The following is an 18,853-nucleotide window of genomic DNA, read 5'->3' as shown; positions in this document are numbered from 1 at the left end:
TTTTTGGAATCATTTGTTTGAATTAATAATTTACAAAATAATAAGCAATTATAATTATTACCAACACTTAACAATACTCACGTTTCTTACGCATTTTTTTTAAATATATAAATAAAACACTTTTGGGGGGGGGGAAGCATATATAGCTTCTTTTTTTGTTAAAAGAAAAAGAAAGAGATCAGTAAAAAAAAAAATGTAACCAAAATCCAATAATTAAATGTTAAAAATAATAATCCATGTCATTCAAAGCGGAATTAAGGTGCATTTCACACGACCGCTGTATGACAAGATTATTATTATTATTTATTTAATTATTTTTTATTTATTTTGCACCAATATGTTCGGCTACCTTCATATTAAAAAAGAGTTACAAATAAATCTATTAACAATGAACATATTGGGGTATAATGCATGTCTGGCTCTCCAGATATAGACAGGACTCCATAGGAGTTTGCAGTTAATCATCTAATTATTATTAACTGGCAAATTCTGCAAAAACCGTAATTTACAACCCCCTTAGCATAGCATTGATCTACACAGTCAAGGAACTGTAAGAACTTACGTTATATATTTGAACAATTATGGTGTCTAATATTTGCTTCATCAGCTATTTTCCAGTATTTTCTGTAGAACCTTCTTAAGGACCTTCAAAAGAAACATAGAATCTGCCGGCCTGGTCGGCCCCATTCGGCCCCCGTCTAGTCTCCCGTTTCTCCTGCTGTAAAGACTCAAACCTTAACCAGTCGTTGGCCTCTTGCTTTAAGAGAAGGGGATTCTTGACATAAATATTCTTTGCTGAAAGGAGAGACCATCGTGTCTACCTACTCATTGTCAGGTGTAGTTGTATATCTATGATATGATGTAGATCTTTTTTTGTACATCCCTACTCAATTCCCTATTTCCATTCTATAAAATGTATAAATTATCTTTAATGTGACACCATAATGGATGTTCCCAATCTCCAGACAAAAGCAGGTCGTGTTAAGGTTAATCCAGTTGAGATCAAGCAATCATATTTTTGAAAGTGTCATATTAGACCTGAAGTATCCTCACCATTGGTGGAGTAGAGAAAGAAGATGTAGATGGAACCCAAGACCATGCCGGGTTGACGTGTAGAGGCTGCTTGTTCGATGGCCATATTTATAACACCAAGGAACGTTATGACATCCCATGTGAGATGCTTCATAGAACAGTGCCTTTTATTAACAGCACTAAGAATACAGAAAATCCAAACAGGTTATTAGAATTAGCAAACCTCAAAGCGTATACATATTTGTCATCGAAAGGAAAGATAAAAAGCCGAAACCTATCGAGAACCTTGTTTTCCATGGTCCATATGGTCTATATGAGGATAGGAACTTGTGTTTAAATGGGTGATAAACACTTGGTTCTTGGCATATATACTAAAGAACCTGTAATTTATGGTATCGTTCTCTCTACCAGGGTTAGTCCAAATTAAAAAAAACACTTTATCACCCAAAGTACCAAGAGGAAAGGGCAAATGACTAAGAAAAGGGCAATATCAAAATGATTAAAAACCCAAGAACCTAAACATTGCATGTTCTGTTTTGATTGCCTTCAGGGTTGCAGCATTCAATGTGTAGGTAGCCAAAGGGTTCCGTCGAGGAGCAAATGGCTTCAGAAGCACATCCATACATGGTGAGCCTCAAAAAGTAATATTCTGAAAGACACAGAACACAATATTAGATATTATTGCATTTACATCATCCTATTGATGCATTAAGGCCACCAGGTCAATGACTCTAAGTACAAGAACTTGGTATAGACCTCAAAGTGATCAGACAGGTTGACATTTTGTCATAAAAGTGTCTAATTTTCCAGTTGAGGTCTTTCTTTTATAATAGAAGTAAGTGTTTATATCAAACCAGATCTTTTTTTTCCTCTCACCATGCCATGGAAACTTTGTTCTAGGCGTCATTTTAATACAACGGGTCTCATCACCGCGGCACTCCAACGTAGAATTACAAGTCGAGGAACGTGCTGACAAACACGAAGGGCATCTTATCCCGTTCAGATTGTCGCTGGCTGTCGGCACTGAAACAACACAAGACATAGCATCAAGCATCAAGACATAGCTATGTATCTGTATTACCACTAGTGGGAGCTATTGAGCTATAAAACAATCAAGGTGCTTTTTGGGGTAGAGTATCTCTATGATTTGTTTAGAAAAAACACTCAGAATATCATTACTAAGCCACAAAAGACCTTTTTCTTGGTTTCATATTAATACGGACCTCATCTTGTGACTCCAAGCCAATAGACTCTTCGTTGGCCAGCCAGACTACAAAAATATGTAGGCCTCTTTAGACTCCCTGACCCATGGTGGACAATCACAACCTTATAGGCATGAAATGAACCCGAAGCCTTATAAAATCTATCTACGACTGATTAAGGGGACCTAGAAAACAATAGATACTCAACACAAGATAAACGCTTTGTGGGCTGTTGGTGTTGAGTATGTCCAAAAAGTTGACCTTTCTGTAAGAAATCCAATTAATTTACAAGTTTAGAGAGTTCAGACTGATAAATGCATTTGAAATGTAGTATTTGAGGTCGGGCGAGAGACATTTTGTCGATCCGATCTGACCATTTCCCCCACCTACTATAAGACCCCAACTCGTACTTGGTCCTTGGATTTTTTCTACTTACCGGTAGGTGTTGGAGGGGTGCAGGAGTCTGAATCGCAGCAGCTGGAATTTCTCAAAAATCTTATTTTTTCTAAAGTCGCAGTGCCACCTCGATTGCAATCATTTTCATTCCCGCAGGTCTTCGCAATTTTGTGGAAAGTAATGTTTTCTACAATCGAGGTAAATAGCACATTCTTTACAACATCAACATCAAAACATTGCTCAGAATGGCATGTAGAATACTTTTTATCCATATAGTTTAAAGAGTGTATCGTGTTTGGCCAATGGCCCTTTATCACTCCCATCACACCTGTGTTCCAGTGGCCCTTTATCACTCCCATCACACCTGTGTTCCAATGGCCCTTTATCACTCCCATCACTCCTGTGTTCCAATGGCCCTTTATCACTCCCATCACTCCTGTGTTCCAATGGCCCTTTATCACTCCCATCACTCCTGTGTTCCAATGGCCCTTTATCACTCCCATCACTCCTGTGTTCCAATGGCCCTTTATCACTCCCATCACTCCTGTGTTCCAATGGCCCTTTATCACTCCCATCACGCCTGTGTTCCAATGGCACGTTGTGTTCGCTGATCCAAGTTTAAGTTTAAAAGGCTAATTGATGGTTAGAAAACCCTTTTTGAATATATATGCATAATGGCAGCATTATTAACATTATCACTGTTTCTGGTGCTGGAAATGTACCTGATTGTATTTCAGAAAGTACCAATACGCATCTGTTAGCGTCGGCCGGGCAGTTGGTCGGTGGCTCAGAGCAATCATTGGTGAAGGACTCTTGACACTGCGTGCAGTTAAAGGCCTTCACTGCAACAAAAAGGAGAAACTGCGTAAATATTGGCATTCTGTGGATCCATCTTTATTATTTCAAAAGCAGAGTTTTGGAAAACTTTTTAGTTTAAAGAACATTCCTCAAATTCCAAAATGTCATGAAGCTAGCATATGTATGAGAGATGCTTAAAATTAATTTTAGTATGATGGGTAAATAGAAGACCCTCATCAGTGGAAAGTCGATCCTAGATCTACAGACATCCGATACCCGTCATGAAGACCAATGATAATTTTGCAACATTGAGCTCTCATAGATTAATATGAAGTCTCCATATGACAATTTAGGTATTGTACCCCAGTGACAGCGGTGGAACTCTTTTTCATACTCCATTGAGCCATAATCTAGGATATTGGGGCTTCCCACCATCCATTCCATGCACGCAATCTCTTCTCCCGAGCCTAACAAGTCATATTTCAGATATTCTTGCTTGGACACCATCCCGGAGCAGATGGTTCCATCTCATTCCAAAGGACAAAGATATTTAAAAGGTTCAGATGGTGTGAGAAATGTTAATACGTTTAAATAAGAATATCTTCAAAGATGACATATCAAAGGAACTTCAATTGTGTGTCTCTCCTACGACCTCAACGATTCTCACCTGTAGTAAAGTAAAGAGACAGGACGTAGATGGAACCCAGGAGCATCCTCATTGTGATGTAGGCGTTCTGGCTTCTTCTTACTAATGCTTCTGTCAAATAGAAGTATTTATACCCATTCGAGGTGTTCTCAAATAGATTAATGCCACAGCGACACCTACGGAGTCTTGCGCAAGACTTATTTTTGACACTCGACGCGTTAATGAATGTTTACAAAATCTTAAACAGTTGCACAGAGCCCAGTCGTCCCTAATTATCATATTACACAATCTGCGCGTAAAGCCCATTTTTAAGTTTTTAAGCCCATTTTATGGTTCCTAAACATATTCCTTAACCTGTTTAGACAGGTGATACAATCACGATTAGATGGATGATACAGTAGCCTGGTCCTCTCAGAAAAGAGTTTCCAAGAAGGACAGGGTGGTTATTGCCCCCTGGGCTGCTCTGACTTTTTATTACTTGCAGTACCGCATATAGCCACCAGGCTGTGTAGAGTAGCAAGGCATTTATAACCTGACAGTATCCTTTATGTGCTCCTTCTAAAGAGCTGTAGGGTAGGACTAGATTGTGTGCATTGTTGCTTCTGCCATTAGTTGAGTTTAAGGTACTTTACCATGGTTGAATGGTAGCTCTCTCCCATTTTCTAGTATATTTTGGTCCTAATGTTGCCCATGTTGGCCCATGTCCTGTTTGCTTCTTGTTTATGATCTCTAAACCTCCTTTTACCCATATGGGTTAATGACCAAATTCACATTCAAGTCCATGAACGCTCCTCGTTCTGGCAGGATGTGTAATGGCAGGTATGTCAGAGCTGCTGAGCCAAATGCACCCTCTAAAAGATGACTCAAAGACAGAATATTGAGAATTTAAGCCCTTGTTAAAATGTATAACTCACTTAGCAAAATACAACCAGCACGATCATTAGAGAACATTAAAGTTCTGCAAAATAATACACATCTGCGTTCTGTTTCTTAAAGGAAAAACATAGCTGGTAAAAAAAAAAACGTCATCGACGTACCCTCTGCTGAGTTAAGTTTATTCCTGAGAAGTAGATAAAGAGACCATGCTGAGTCTAGATGTGAACGTATGTTTAATCAGAATACAATAATGATTCATATATATATATATATATATATTTTAGCATCATTTATCATTTGTGTTTAGTTTTGGAACAAAAATGTCCAGTTTCATTGATAGTACATAGTTTCTTGGAATGTTTAAACAGAGCAAGGTCTCCAAAAGCTACAGAGGACTTTTGATATCTTTATTTGAGGAACAAGCAATTCTAGATGGATCCGGTTGTAGAAGACGCTCTTCGACTGCTGTAGATCGAGACTGAGACATTGTGTTCTGGGCCAAACCAACGAGTCTCTCCTAGCGTCCTTGGAATCGTCAATCAGAATTAAACGATATTGAATTTCAGTGTTTCTTTGTTAGATTGGGCAAACCACCTCCTCATAATAGTCTTGACTGCTGGTACTAAAAGGAAGGTTTAAGGAGCACAGAACTTCAGATGCACATCCATGTAGTATAGGCTCAGAAGGGAAACCAACTGGAAGACACAGAATGTAATGAAATGTACTTTTATGTTCATAATATCATCAAGATGTCTTTCAGTATTATAGTATAAAAGTTAAATATTGTTTTATAATATTCCAATGTTTCTGCTACAAGAGTACGACTAGACAAAAACTTGAATTTTGTACAATCTCACCCATACTCAAGATTTCTATTCTTGTTCGCATACAAACCGCTTGTTATTTACCTTGGTCACAGGTACATGAATGATGGATGAGAATGAATAATGACACAAACCAGCAGGGCCGGACCGGTGATCATGTGACAGCCCAGAGGCCGTCTGATGAAGTAGGTGCAGCCAACGGCTGGATATGCGCCTCCTCACGCTACATTTTTATGCTTATGTAGCGTGCAGCCGGGCATACTCAGGTGCTGGCGCAAGCCAAATGTTTAATCATTTTTTGTTTCATTAACGAGTTTTTTTTTCTTGCTACTACTTTAGCCAGTGATTGTTGAGAAATCATTGGAAAAAAAAAATCATTGAAAAAAAATCTTTGAAAGTGTATTGCTTACCTAAAAGTCCACCAGTTTGAAATTCCAACTGAGCACAACGAGTTTGGTCCCCAAAGCAGGAAACTTTTTCCGGACCAAAACTGCCTGAAATTAATGAAATGCAGGATGGACAGTGGATCCCATTCAAAGTTCTGTTTAAAACTGGCACTGAAACCAAACAATGATGTCAGGACAAACCTTTACATTAACTGCTACTTATGTCATACGATCATTATGAACATAATATATATGGAGTATTGTAGTCTAGGTCAACTAGGTTTTGGGGCAGTTCCATGGGGGCAGCCCTACTGGACGATCTGCTTCGGTTGGGTAGATCAGAGAGCACTATGGAGCGCTGTGCCTAGGTGGAGAACTATGGAGCGGTGTGCCTAGGTGGAGCACTATGAAGCGCTGTGCCTAGGTGGGGCACTATGGAGCGCTGTGCCTAGGTGGGGCACTATGGAGCGCTGTGCCTAGGTGGAGCACTATGGAGCGCTGTGCCTAGGTGGAGCACTATGGAGCGCTGTGCCTAGGTGGAGCACTATGGAGCTCTGTGCCTAGGTGGAGCACTATGGAGCGCTGTGCCTAGGTGGAGCACTATGAAGCGCTGTGCCTAGGTGGAGCACTATGGAGCGCTGTGCCTAGGTGGAGCACTGTGGAGCGCTGTGCCTTGCCAGCACAGCCCCCATAGCAACATTACTTTACGCTCATATGTAACCTGTCGGGATATGATGAAGCTCAGGGTGGTAGACAGCAGGCAGTGGCAATGACTATGATGGAATATGCAGCAAAGGCATGAACAGAATCAAAAAGGCCTAGTATGTTTGTATGAACTTCTACTTACAGGTAGGTTTGGGAGGGGTGCAGAAGTCAGAATTACAGCAGGAAGAATTTCTTCGCACAGTTATATTTTCTGCAAATGCCATGATACCTGCTATATTGCAGTCACTTTCTATCCCGCAGGTTTTTGCATAGGAAAACATCCCTATAGTACCTGAAAGGAAGAGATAATAGATTACTGTACAATCATTCAGTGACCAGACCAAAAGTTATTTGTGCGAGTAAGAAGGTCTTCAATAGACATGTGCAAAAGGGCCAAAAATGATCCGGACTAATTTTTTGGTTCATTTGTTTACGGGCAACAAATTACCTTTCCTTCCAATTTCCCAGTGTCCACATTCACACTCATTCACTCACTTACTCTTGCTCTCATTCCTGTTCACTCTCTCACGCTCGCTAATTTTTTCCATTTCTTCTCTGCCAACCACTTCTGCATCTTCTTGTTCTGTATCTTCTCTCTTTAATATTTTATCTTCGCTGCTTTATCTTCGTCCGCATTGGTGGACCTTTGTGCTAGGTTATGTCCGTGGAGATACGGACAACGATAGATGATAGAAGATAAAAAGATAAAAGAGAGAAGGTGAAAGAGAAAAGATAAAGAACAAAACTAAGCAGAAGTGGAAGCATAAGTGGTCGGCAGGGAAGGGAAACACTTAGAGAGCATGAGAGAGAGAATGAAATTGTGAAAGAGTGAGTGAAAGAGAGTGAATGTGGGTTCACAAATTTTGCATTGAAATTCAGAGAATGTCTTATTCACTAGGTGCATAAACATTCAGTGTAATAAAGTGACTGTCTGTGAGGTCTGTCTGTGAGGTGTACGTGAGAAACTTACCAAATGAAAGTTCAGCATAGATAGACACACATCTGGTGGCATCAGTAGGACACTCGGACGGTGTCCCAGAGCAATCATGACCACTTGCTGCACACTCCGCACACTGCAAGGACTTCACTGCAATAAAGAGCATGAGCATTAATATTCTATAGGAAGACGTCTTGCGGCAAAGTGAATGAAGCTATCGCTCAAGAAGTAGACCTCCTTGTCTACCGCATGAGTATAAATTACATCTTCGAAAATTGCATCTGGGTTTTGAGATTCCTTAAGTTCCAAATCTTTCTACAATCAACATAGCAACATTTGTTCTCAATAGTAAGGGATAACTTTACAGATAAATGCAGAAAATATAAGTTAGTCCGACTAGAAAGCCAAGGGTTGACTTGACTATCCATTTCAAACCAACACACAATACCTTGTTGAAGACCCGAGCTGAGAAACGAGTTTCCTACACATCATTAACACAATAATGTCAATAAGCGTTACCTGTACGTAGTCTTACCGGTAGTGAAAAAAAGAGAAAAGACGCAGACGATGCCCAGGAACATCTTCATTGTGCTTGTAGACATGGAGGTGTCTTGTCTTCTGATGGTCCATCTCCGATGGTGGCATTTATATCCAGCCTGGCCCCTAAGAACGAGGAAAGGTGTAACAGTGGTGCATTGAGCATTGAGCTATTTTGGCACATGCTGATAGAGTGAATAAAATTATAATACAAAGAATGTATTATATGAATGAAACAATAACACAAAGGATGAATTATCATCGAGGGAGAATCTAATTGATACATTGTCCTATGTGGCCTAGTTATCAGAATACATAATAACACATTTAATCAAATTTCCTTATTATACACATATATCAGGTTATCATGGTGCTTAATAGAGAGCAATGAGCCAGCCATAACAACCCAACGCGTTTCGCTGGCATTCAGTTCATGTGAACTATGTTGTTTATGTAAGAAATGAAAAAAGTTTTCGAGACTCCGGTGGATCCTGACAGAGAACTAAAGATAAAATCTATCACAGAGACATTTTACAAGTTACAGAGAGTCACGCTGTATTAATGAGGTCATATAAATCATATCGTTAGCTGACAACAGATCGAGGGCGCAAGCAAAAAAACAGGGCAAAAAATCAGGAATTAGAAAGAGGTGTCCTCTCCCCCCCCTTATAATTCTCCTATAGCTCTAATCACCATCTGATATATCGATGTCACTGTTGATGTCATCGTTTTGTTACTTCACCATTAGCAGTTATAAGCATTTAGTTAGAATATCATCAAATTACACGCTTCTTATTATTATTATTTTCTTTACGCCTTTAGGAAAATTACAGAACCATTTTCCCCCCAGTATTAAAGCTTCTCATGTAATAGTGAATAATGCTATTCTGCAAAATAATAAATTTTCCCATTTTTTTCCAGAAAAAAATAAGAAATAAGATTTCAGCATCATCTACAGAATCTCCACGCACATGTATAAAGTGTATTTGCACATGCCGGACCACCAACGTTTTGAATCAGAGCTTCGATGAGCGTGCATGAATGTGGCGCTTCTTCGTTACGGGGTCGATTTTCTTTTTCATCTTTGTTCCTCGATCCAGGATTATGTAACCAGTTCGTGCCGTTGGGTAATTGAAGTCTTTATTTACAGCCAATAACTTGTACTGGCTTTATGTAACGTTACATAAATGCTTTTAGAACCTCGGACTCAAGAGGAATTGAGTAATTGAAGCAATGGAGAAAGAACACCGGGCAGGAATGGCTGAACTCAGGATTGTTTTTGTCAAATTTTACAATAAAATCTTGGAATTTTGTTTTATTTTTCCAAATAGAGTAACTATTTTTTTTTTAAATCCAAGTGGGAGATATTTAGTTTTGAGGTTTATTTCGGGGAAGATAGGGCTATTACATTTCCCATCCTGAAGCTCTCGACCTTCTTCTTCCCATGACCTTCACATGACCAATCAGCATTAACCAGTAACTTAACAACAGGGGAGAGCTAAGGTCATGGGGAGAAATAGTCATGGGGATGCACGTAAAGTGTTTTTTTAAATGACTTATATATTAAGTATTTATTTATATATGACATCACATATGTTCAATTAGTCTACTGAACGTTAAAAGAAATATCTAAAAAGGGGGAGAATTTAGGCCAGTATGATGTCATAGGACATCAATATATTTAAACTTTACTTTTTTTAAGAACTTTTGAAATAAAATGATGTGGTTTAATCTGTAAGACCTGCAGACTTTGTATAAATGTAATGTTTTTTAAAGACATGATGTCTTACTTTTTGGGTCCCCAGCATAAAAAAAAGATTATAGTTTCTATCGAGAAATGGCAAAAATTAATAAAATAACTATAGACATTTCATGTGTCGGTAGCAGAAATTTCTCTTTTAATGAGACATCACAAATCCACGGAAATAAGAAGTCCTGGTTAATATGGATCTTCTGTGAACTCCATCAACTTTGGCCTGGTGAAGCCAAGACTGTAGGTCTCCACGTCTGAAGACCATAGAGTTTTCTCGTGCATGGAATCCGTGTCGATAACCCGGAGAATCTATACAGTGCACGTGTTCGACCCCTGACTACTGGGGTCACAGCAAGCCACCCCGTAATTCAACTGTGAGTTAAGACCATTGAAGTATTGCTGCATGGAGCAAATGTTAGCCGAGGAACAGCCTTGGAAAGCCAAGCTGAAGGTCGCACCTCCTAGAAGAAAAAGAACATATATTTGATAATTAGCTCATGTAGATCATCACAAACGTTCAAGATATTTTCTATTAAAATACATTTCATTTAAAGTACGTATTTGTAATTAGCAGCTTGATTCTTAATTGTGAATTTCATGTATCCCTATTAAATAACAAAACCAACTTTGGGAATTGCAACGTCAATAGCATCAGAGGGTAAGCGTGAAATTCAATGTTTGTATGTGTTTTTAATTACTAAAAGTGTTTTGCGTGTGTCGAGTTAACCATTGGATTGTAATAATAATAAAAATAATAAAATATTAATAAGTATAAAAAATATCAGTTATAAAATAATTTCTGAACCTAGTGTTGAAAAACTCAAGAAGGAGTCTCCATGGGATCAGGAAACCAAAGTGACCCCAGAAAGGCATTCAAATGGTATCTGATAATTTAGCCAAATAAAAAATAACTATTTTATATATTTTATATTTTTTTTTTTACTATTTTTTTGCCAGTTAGTTGCTTTGGCGGCCATCGGTTTCATCAGAGGCTACGTCTCTTTCTTACCGTTAATTGACATTCGAATGCATCGAGTCTCGTCCCCTCGGCATGCGATGGTTCCGGTAGATTGACAAGAGGTAGAATTTATTAGATAGCAGGCAGGACAACTGAACCCGTTCGGCGTGGTGTCCAAGACGGGCACTGAAATATCAAAATTAGAACCTGGTCATACTCTTTCTATTGCGCAACGACCCTATAATCTGGTTTCGCCACCCATATGAAGCTCCATCATGTAGAACCTTGGAAGAACAAACAACACAATGTAACACATAAAGGAGAGATGATTCCAGAACCTCAGCTTTCACATCCACCGACAGTACTTGAAATGGTTACGGGTCACAAATGGCTTCTGTTGGGGCGAGAAGAACCCAAGGCTTGGGTTACAAGCTGTGGGGCCCGCTGGGAACATGTCCTATTGGTGGCCACAGATCTGGAAACCTTAATTACAGGCTCTATGTTTACTCACGGATGGGTGTGGGTGAGGTGCAGTTGTCGGAATTACAGCAGGTGGAACTTCTTAAGAAACTCGTGTCCTCCGCCAGAGTCATTCTGCTGATCTGGTTGCATTCATTATCATTCCCGCAGGTTTTGGTCGTAAGGGGTACGACCTGATTAGCTAAATCAAAGAGTTAAGAAACGTTACTATGACGTCACACAATCAGTGGCATTTAAAGACAGGAGGGACACGCGCGTCCTGCCATCTTAAAGAAACCTAAGCAAGTCAGTCGTTCAAGAGAGAAACCTTTTAACTTTTTTAACTTTGACTGCCTAGACGGGCCGATTGGGGCCGATCAATGGCAGGTTCTTTGTTTCTATATCACTGCTCTCACCCATTAAATTAGCTCCATGTAATAGCAGACGATCCAAAATACCAATGTGGGTAATTACTGGGTGGATTGATGATATATATATTTATATATAGATATATCTATATATAAATATATAAAAATATAAAAATATATATATATATAGTGGAGTTTGTTACAGGAAAGGCGAAGCATCATTGTGGAACTGAATGATATATATTTTAATATTTTTTTTTAATAAGCCTCCATATAGTTATACAGGATGGAGATTTTTGTGATGGGATTATATCTTATACTGTATAAGCTTTCGTTATTTTACAATTGGTACTAGTGGTTTATTTAGGGATTTTTATGGAGATTTTTATATTTTAAATCAATTTTTTTTATTATATTTTTACTTATTCTCAGAAGATCGCAGGCGCTTACCTATCCTCAGTTCGGAGTAGGTAAACACACACGTGTTGGTGTTGGCCGGGCATGCAGAGGTCGTCTGGGAGCAGCCTTCTCCAGAATAGTCCGTACAACGCGTGCACTCCAAAGACCTCGCTGCAAAAAAAAAACGTCAAAAGGGTAAAAATAATGATTTTTTTAAAAAAAAAAAAAAAACACAAAACAAAATAAATATTGGTTTCATTTAAGTGGAACTTGATTGGTTTCAGTAACTTTCGCTTTCAATGACTTAGTAACCGAGGTTGAAGAGCCTACGGAGTTGAGAGCTTTAACTTGGGACCATATGGGGCACAGAAATGGTAAAATAGGCAAAACTCAACAACTAATAACAAAAAAAATAAATTCTATGGGCAGAGTTTAACCGCTACATAAAATAACGACGTTTGCCAAATAACGAGACATTTAAGAAGCCGATCAGAACATTGCTACCCCCCCCCCAGCTTCCTGACGAAGAGATGTTCAGGACGCTGGAATAACCTCTTTCTGTGATTGTAGACGTTCTCCTGGATTTACTTATTAAAGATAAATCTCAAAGTATTCTTCCCAGTGAAATAATTTCTAAATAAATATAATTAGCTGGCCCTTTGGTGGAAAGGCTACACCTTTGGGTAAATACGCTCCCTAAAAGAAAACAATAGAAGAGCAGACTGTGTTCTGAAGAAAGAGACAACACCCCAACGTATCAATAGACTTATCCCAATTGTCCCACGGATCATGGTACTTGCCCTATAACTCTTGACTGAATTCCAATTTTCTGGCGTGTGCCACGTGTACCTGGCCATGCCGGTCATGGACGGTGTTCACCTAGACCTCAGATCTCAACAGCTACACTTCATAAGTCTTAAAAATAATCTCACCTGTGGTGAAGCACAGACAAAGGATGAAGAAGGAATCCAGGAACGTCCTCATTGTGGTGTCGACGTGGCAGCTTCTGGTCCATGAGTGCTTCGTGTCAAACCTTCTTATACCCCGTCTTGCTCGTAGGAAGGAGGGATATGTCACATTGACCTCTCTTGTCATTCTATTTTTGGCCCGTAGCGACGTGATGAGACATCATAAAATTAGAGCCCAAAATTATTGACTATTGTTTAAACTGGGAGGTTCTCAGTAATCAGGTTGCGTTGTCCCGTGGTGCCCGGGTTGAGTTGTTACACAATAATACTTTTGTTTCACGGCAGATCGCTCATAAACATGTCATAATATCAATTATATAATCAAATATTCTTTAATTAGCTAAGAATGTCGTTATTATTATCTTAACAAACCAAAGAACTAATGTACTGACATTTTTCGGGTTCCTCTGTTACAACTACCTACATCTTTGTAAGAAAAAAACATATAAAGGATAGAAAAGGGAGACATTATGGCTAAATATGGACCTTGTTGCGTCTTTTTACGAGTTTCCATGGAAACGTTGCTTTCTTTCATGTTGAACACGTTGGGAAACAGTTTGGGATTTCTCAATTTACCCAAATGTTAGCCCAAGATTAGTCCCCGTTTCCAAACAGAAAGACAAAACGCATGGAATTTCAGAGATGTTATTAACGCAGGATGAACCCATTGTGATTTTTTTTCTCCCATTGAAATCATTTCGTGTTAATGGTTTGGACTGCGTTCTAGAATACCTGTGTGTTCATGGATACAGAGACAAAACGGCTGGCTTTATAAAGCCAAACTTACAAAATGGCGGACTCAACGCTCCCTCCACAGCCACGGCTGAGTGCCGGGATATGACGTCATAGCCCAGCGTTCCTTGACTTTAAGTCTATATGGGCTGTGGTGGCTCAATGGTGTGGATGGGCTGATTGGGGAGATCTCCCTTGTACCCGTACCGATGAGCAGCACCACACCGTGAGGCCTGACGCCCAACTTGCCCCGATTTTTGTGGCAGAGGAAATGCCGCCCTCCCTAGGCCTACTAGACCCAGGCCAGAACACACTGCTGGCTATATGACACCATCGATTCCTGGATAAATATATCCCGCTCCACAATTTATATTCTTACACAGCGCCGTCATATTCTATAACATCGTCAAGGCAACAAAGACACGTTAAGGTAAACGGAGCTTCGTATAACTTGACTCTCTGAACAAGTAAGAGCAGAGCTAGTCGATTACATTACATTTACTTTTATAGCTCCAGCAGATTCTGTAGCGCTGTTACAATCAGTGGGATAAAGTAAAGTCACACAGTAACAAACCAGTAGAAAAGGAGAAGAGGACCCTGCTCCCAGGAGCTTACAATCTAGTCGGTGGCATAACCTCAGAACCCGACGCATTTCGCTCGGCTTCTGTACATAATGTTAAGTAGGGTTGATGTGTTTATTCAACGTGAAAGACGAGACGAGGTGCGCCCGTCACAACAGCTCTTTATTCGACTTTACCAGCTCAACCCGGTGAATCGTAATGTGTCATAAATACAGCGAAATCTATTTACAAAGAGAGAGTCCGATTTCACAACGGAGCTATTGTGTTATTTCAAACATGTAATTAGTTTCTCAGATTTACAAGAAATCAAGGAGGCAACTTCATTAAAATAAATAATTCAACCGAAAAGGAACCACATTCTAAGTTTTATTTGTCAATTTTAGTTATTTTTAGGCATTTTTATTTCAATTATAATACTTTATTTACTATAAATTATATATATATATATATATACATATATACCGGTATATATACCAGTATATAGATATATATATATATATATATATATATATATAATATCATGGAAATATTCCATTATAATTAATATATGTGAAAAGCTACAAAAAAATAAAAAAAATAAAATAAAAAACAGCAAAAAGATCACTAAGAATTGCAAACCAAACATGCTGAATTCATGTGTGAAAACGAATTATTTAACCAGTTATTAGACAGAATGGTTATAAAGAAGGACAAATTGCCCTTTTATAATAGTATAAAAGCTATAGTTAAATAATTAATTTCATGCTTTTTTCAGCTTCTTTAATTTTTTATTTTTGGGGGGAATAAACTAATTGAGTTCATGTCGTTTCGTCTCTAGAATGCTTTATACAGGGCCTGATTACTACGCTGCATTAATGTCATTAATAAGAGAACACAGCAAGGAACGTCTTATTTTATATCAGTATTTTAGTAACAAATCGTGAGATTCGGTTTCTTTGAACTTCCTTTTTTTAGCCGACGACAGGCCTGGTTTTATAGAAAAGGTGGCTTTTTCCCAGTCAGGTGCTAACGACGGCACCATGCCGTCGCTAGCACTCTCCTACCTTAATGGAGGTCTGTGGACCCCCATCACCACCTACCCCGGCGATCTGCCGCTCATTTTGAAGGGCATCACTGGGACCACCCGATCCGGCCGGTGACGTCGCGCGTAATGACGCGATGACGTCACCGCGCAACTTTATTGAAAACTGACAATTGTCAGTTTTCACGGTATGGGGGCATGCTGCTTAGATGCCTGTATCTCAGGCATCTGAGCAGCTACAGACCCCCAACATATACCGTTGGAAAGGTAATCGCCTCACCTTTCCAACGGTATAATGCTTGTAAAAAAAGAATAAAAAATATTATGTTAAAAAAATAAAAATGTACAAAAAAAGTAAAAAAAAATGATTTGGGGGTCTCTAAAGGCAGATAAATAAAGATCAAAATTGCCTAGAGGCCCCCAAATTAAATTATCTAAACATAAACTGGTTTAACTTAAAAAAAAAAAAAAGTTTAAGTATTCTAGCTAAATGATCACTGTGGTAGCCAATGTTACCACAGCGATCATACAGCTATAAAAAGTCACATTCCCTTTTTAAAAATGGCCGAATCAGCCGTATAGCCTGTAGTACGTAAGTTAACCATGTCATCCCTGGAGCCCCTTGCATTTTTACTGCAAAACTTATTTTTGCTGTAAAAGTGATTTTTTTTCTCCCTTTACGATCATCTCTTTGGGATTGTAAGGGGAAGAATGGTGTGTGCTTCTGCGAGTGAATGTATGGAAAGTATGGCGTGTGCTTCTGCGAGTGAATGGAGATATGAAAGGCGTGTGAATGGTCAGTAATTAGGGTTGAAGCCTTGACGTGGAATTACTGCTCACGTAAGAAGTTAAATTATGGCACAAAAAGTACATATTTTCAAAAACTACACCCCTCGGCGCATCAAATGAGGGGCTGCGTGTGTTTCTAGGACAAACCTGGAGTGGGCAAGACACAAATGAACATGTCGCTATGGTTAGAAAAAACATATTTTCTAGCCAAAGCGACATATTCCATCATTATCTGTGAACTTAACTTTTAACCTAGAAATACATGTAGCCCCTCATTTGAAGCTCCAAGGGGTGTAGTTTCTTGAAATGTGTACTTTATGTACCCTAATTTCACTTCCCAGATGTCTAGACCACTTTAACTTCAGATATGGCAGGTTGGAGAATCTTGTTAAAAAATTGTCTTAAAACATTTAGGGGTGATGGCTGCATTTAGACCGCTCTAGACAGCTGGGAAGTTAAATTATGGTACGTAAAGTATATATTTTCAGAAACTACACCCCTTGGCGCATCAAATGAGGGGCTGCATGTGTTTCTAGGGCAAACCTGGAGTGCGGAAGACATAAATGAACTTGTCCCTTTTAATTTTATTTATTTTTTATTTTTATTTGTGTGATATTCACTTATTTATTGTGCAAGTCAGATTTGTGATACAAATACAAATAAGACCTCATTTGCTGCGGCTGGGGGTGTAGTTTCTAAAAATATATAGTTTTGTTGGCATATTTGAACATCCCGGGCAGCTAGAGCTGTTTAATTGACGGCAGCCATGCATTAAATTTAAAGATGAATTTTGTGATAGTCTAATAAATTTAACTTTTAGCAATAAAATATTAGAAAAACACAGTCTTCTGTTCTCAATGTCTGTTTATTTTAGACCGGTTACCTACTACAAATATTTAGCAACACAGGTTTTGATATTAGAGTTTAGAAAAATAACATTACAAACTAGTTTTTATTGAGTTGGAAGTGAAAAATTACACTTTTTTCCCATTTTTGGTTGTATTTTGCAAACCTAATTAGACATACACATATAAAAATGGTATATTTGGAATCTGCTGGGTGTGCTGAAAAAAACAATATATGGTTTGTATAGTTTATTCCCAAGAAATTTACTTGAAACGCGTTTAAACGTGAGCTGCACCAAAATGCCGAAAACTAGCTTAGCACCAGGGTGTGAAATGGCTTAGCAGCCAAGGGGTTAAATGGTTAATTATAGCTCAAAAAAAAATCAGTGGCGCACGTTAGGCGTGAATTAGTTGAGCTCGTTGGGTTTGCCGAACGTACTTCCTCTTCTCCACGTGACCGTCCACGGGACACACGGCTTTCTGCCGGCTCAGCAACTGCAACGTTTTTTATAACTAAGCTTTATATAAGCTTTATTACTGATCCTGCTGATTTTTAACCCAAATTGTCCCATCGGGATCGAGGTTCTGGATCTGATGAAGCTCGGTCAAATCTGATATTTCTATATCTTTGGAAAAACCCAACATCGGCCTAAAGTTCTGATGGGTGCCGCTCCACTTGTCGTGGGATCGTTGGTGACATTTCATAGCTCTTGCCTTGATGAGTAGAAGCAGTGACTGATGATGGACAACATCTGGACGTTACTATACAATCTCATTAGAGCTTAATACATTGGGGACCTTAGATGGTTTGGACCTGGACCATTCCCCACATCCCCAATCACATCCCAGCTAGGATATATAGACTCGCTTGTGTCTTTGGGTCAATGGTTTTCCATAAAACTTGGATCCCAGTTGGCTGGTTATCCCCATGTCAGGCCTTGACAACGTTTTGATGCCCCTCTGGTCTCCTGTTCTAATGGATTCCAACCCTCTTGCCCCAACTATTAGCTCTCCATCTCGCTTTTCTTTCTCTTTTTCTTTTTAATATTTTTTTTCTGGATTCATTTAGTGTTTTGAGTAATTATAATAATAATTAAAAGAAAATCTATCTTGAGAAAAAACAAAACAAAGACAAAACACAGCTTTGGTCAAAATCGCCCCGGCTCACCTTCTAGAGGCGATAACGAGAAACGGCTTATTAGAGAAGGAAGAACCGAGATAAAATAATTCATGTTGTTTATTTATATACAATAAATACATTACAATGTAGCATGTTAAACCAAAACCCAACACGGTAAAGAAATGTACCAGAAATGTACACGTTTTACATACGGTTTCCCAATTTAGATAGAATAGAAGGAAAGAGAAAGAGTAACCCTTTAATAGCTGGAACAGAAACCCATCATTCACACAATAGACATATAAACACATTCAACGCTGATTATATTGTCCCAAAATCTACAATAACTAATTTCAGGGAGGTCTATATATTTATTAAAAGGTTCAATTTACCAGAAAATGGTCCAAAATTCAATTTTTTTGCCTTGTGCTATTTATCCTGTATGCGTTCCATTCATCAATTTAATCTTTTCTAAAACGTTTTATTATTTATTTAATATAAAGTATTATTTATGCCAGTAA

The 18,853-nt window shown here is 38.7% G+C and overlaps 1 protein-coding gene across 1 annotated transcript; it reads right to left on the bottom strand.

The window, feature by feature from the left end:
* Positions 1-10,207: 10,207 nt before the first annotated feature.
* Positions 10,208-13,271, bottom strand: LOC128470366 (phospholipase A2 inhibitor gamma subunit B-like). Its single transcript, XM_053452245.1, has 5 exons — positions 13,209-13,271; positions 12,328-12,447; positions 11,562-11,711; positions 11,102-11,236; positions 10,208-10,553 (listed from the first exon to the last, which is right to left on the bottom strand). The coding sequence occupies exons 1-5, from the start codon at positions 13,258-13,260 to the stop codon at positions 10,402-10,404; spliced, it is 609 nt and encodes a 202-aa protein (XP_053308220.1). The 5' UTR covers positions 13,261-13,271; the 3' UTR covers positions 10,208-10,401.
* Positions 13,272-18,853: the final 5,582 nt, after the last annotated feature.

Source organism: Spea bombifrons, chromosome 12 (assembly GCF_027358695.1).
Source record: "Spea bombifrons isolate aSpeBom1 chromosome 12, aSpeBom1.2.pri, whole genome shotgun sequence".
Classification (NCBI taxonomy): Eukaryota; Metazoa; Chordata; class Amphibia; order Anura; family Pelobatidae; genus Spea; species Spea bombifrons.
Note: the sequence above shows the minus strand (reverse complement) of the source record. Positions and strands in the feature narration are given on the sequence as shown.

Excerpts from the sequence above, each read along its gene's own strand:
- LOC128470366 (XM_053452245.1), bottom strand. The coding sequence starts at position 13,260 with ATGAGGACGTTCCTGGATTCCTTCTTCATCCTTTGTCTGTGCTTCACC. Across the intron at positions 11,712-12,327 it reads CTACTCCGAACTGAGGATAG|CTAATCAGGTCGTACCCCTT; the intron begins GTAAGCGCCTGC and ends TCTTTGATTTAG. Across the intron at positions 10,554-11,101 it reads CATTCGAATGTCAATTAACG|GAGGTGCGACCTTCAGCTTG; the intron begins GTAAGAAAGAGA and ends TTTTTCTTCTAG.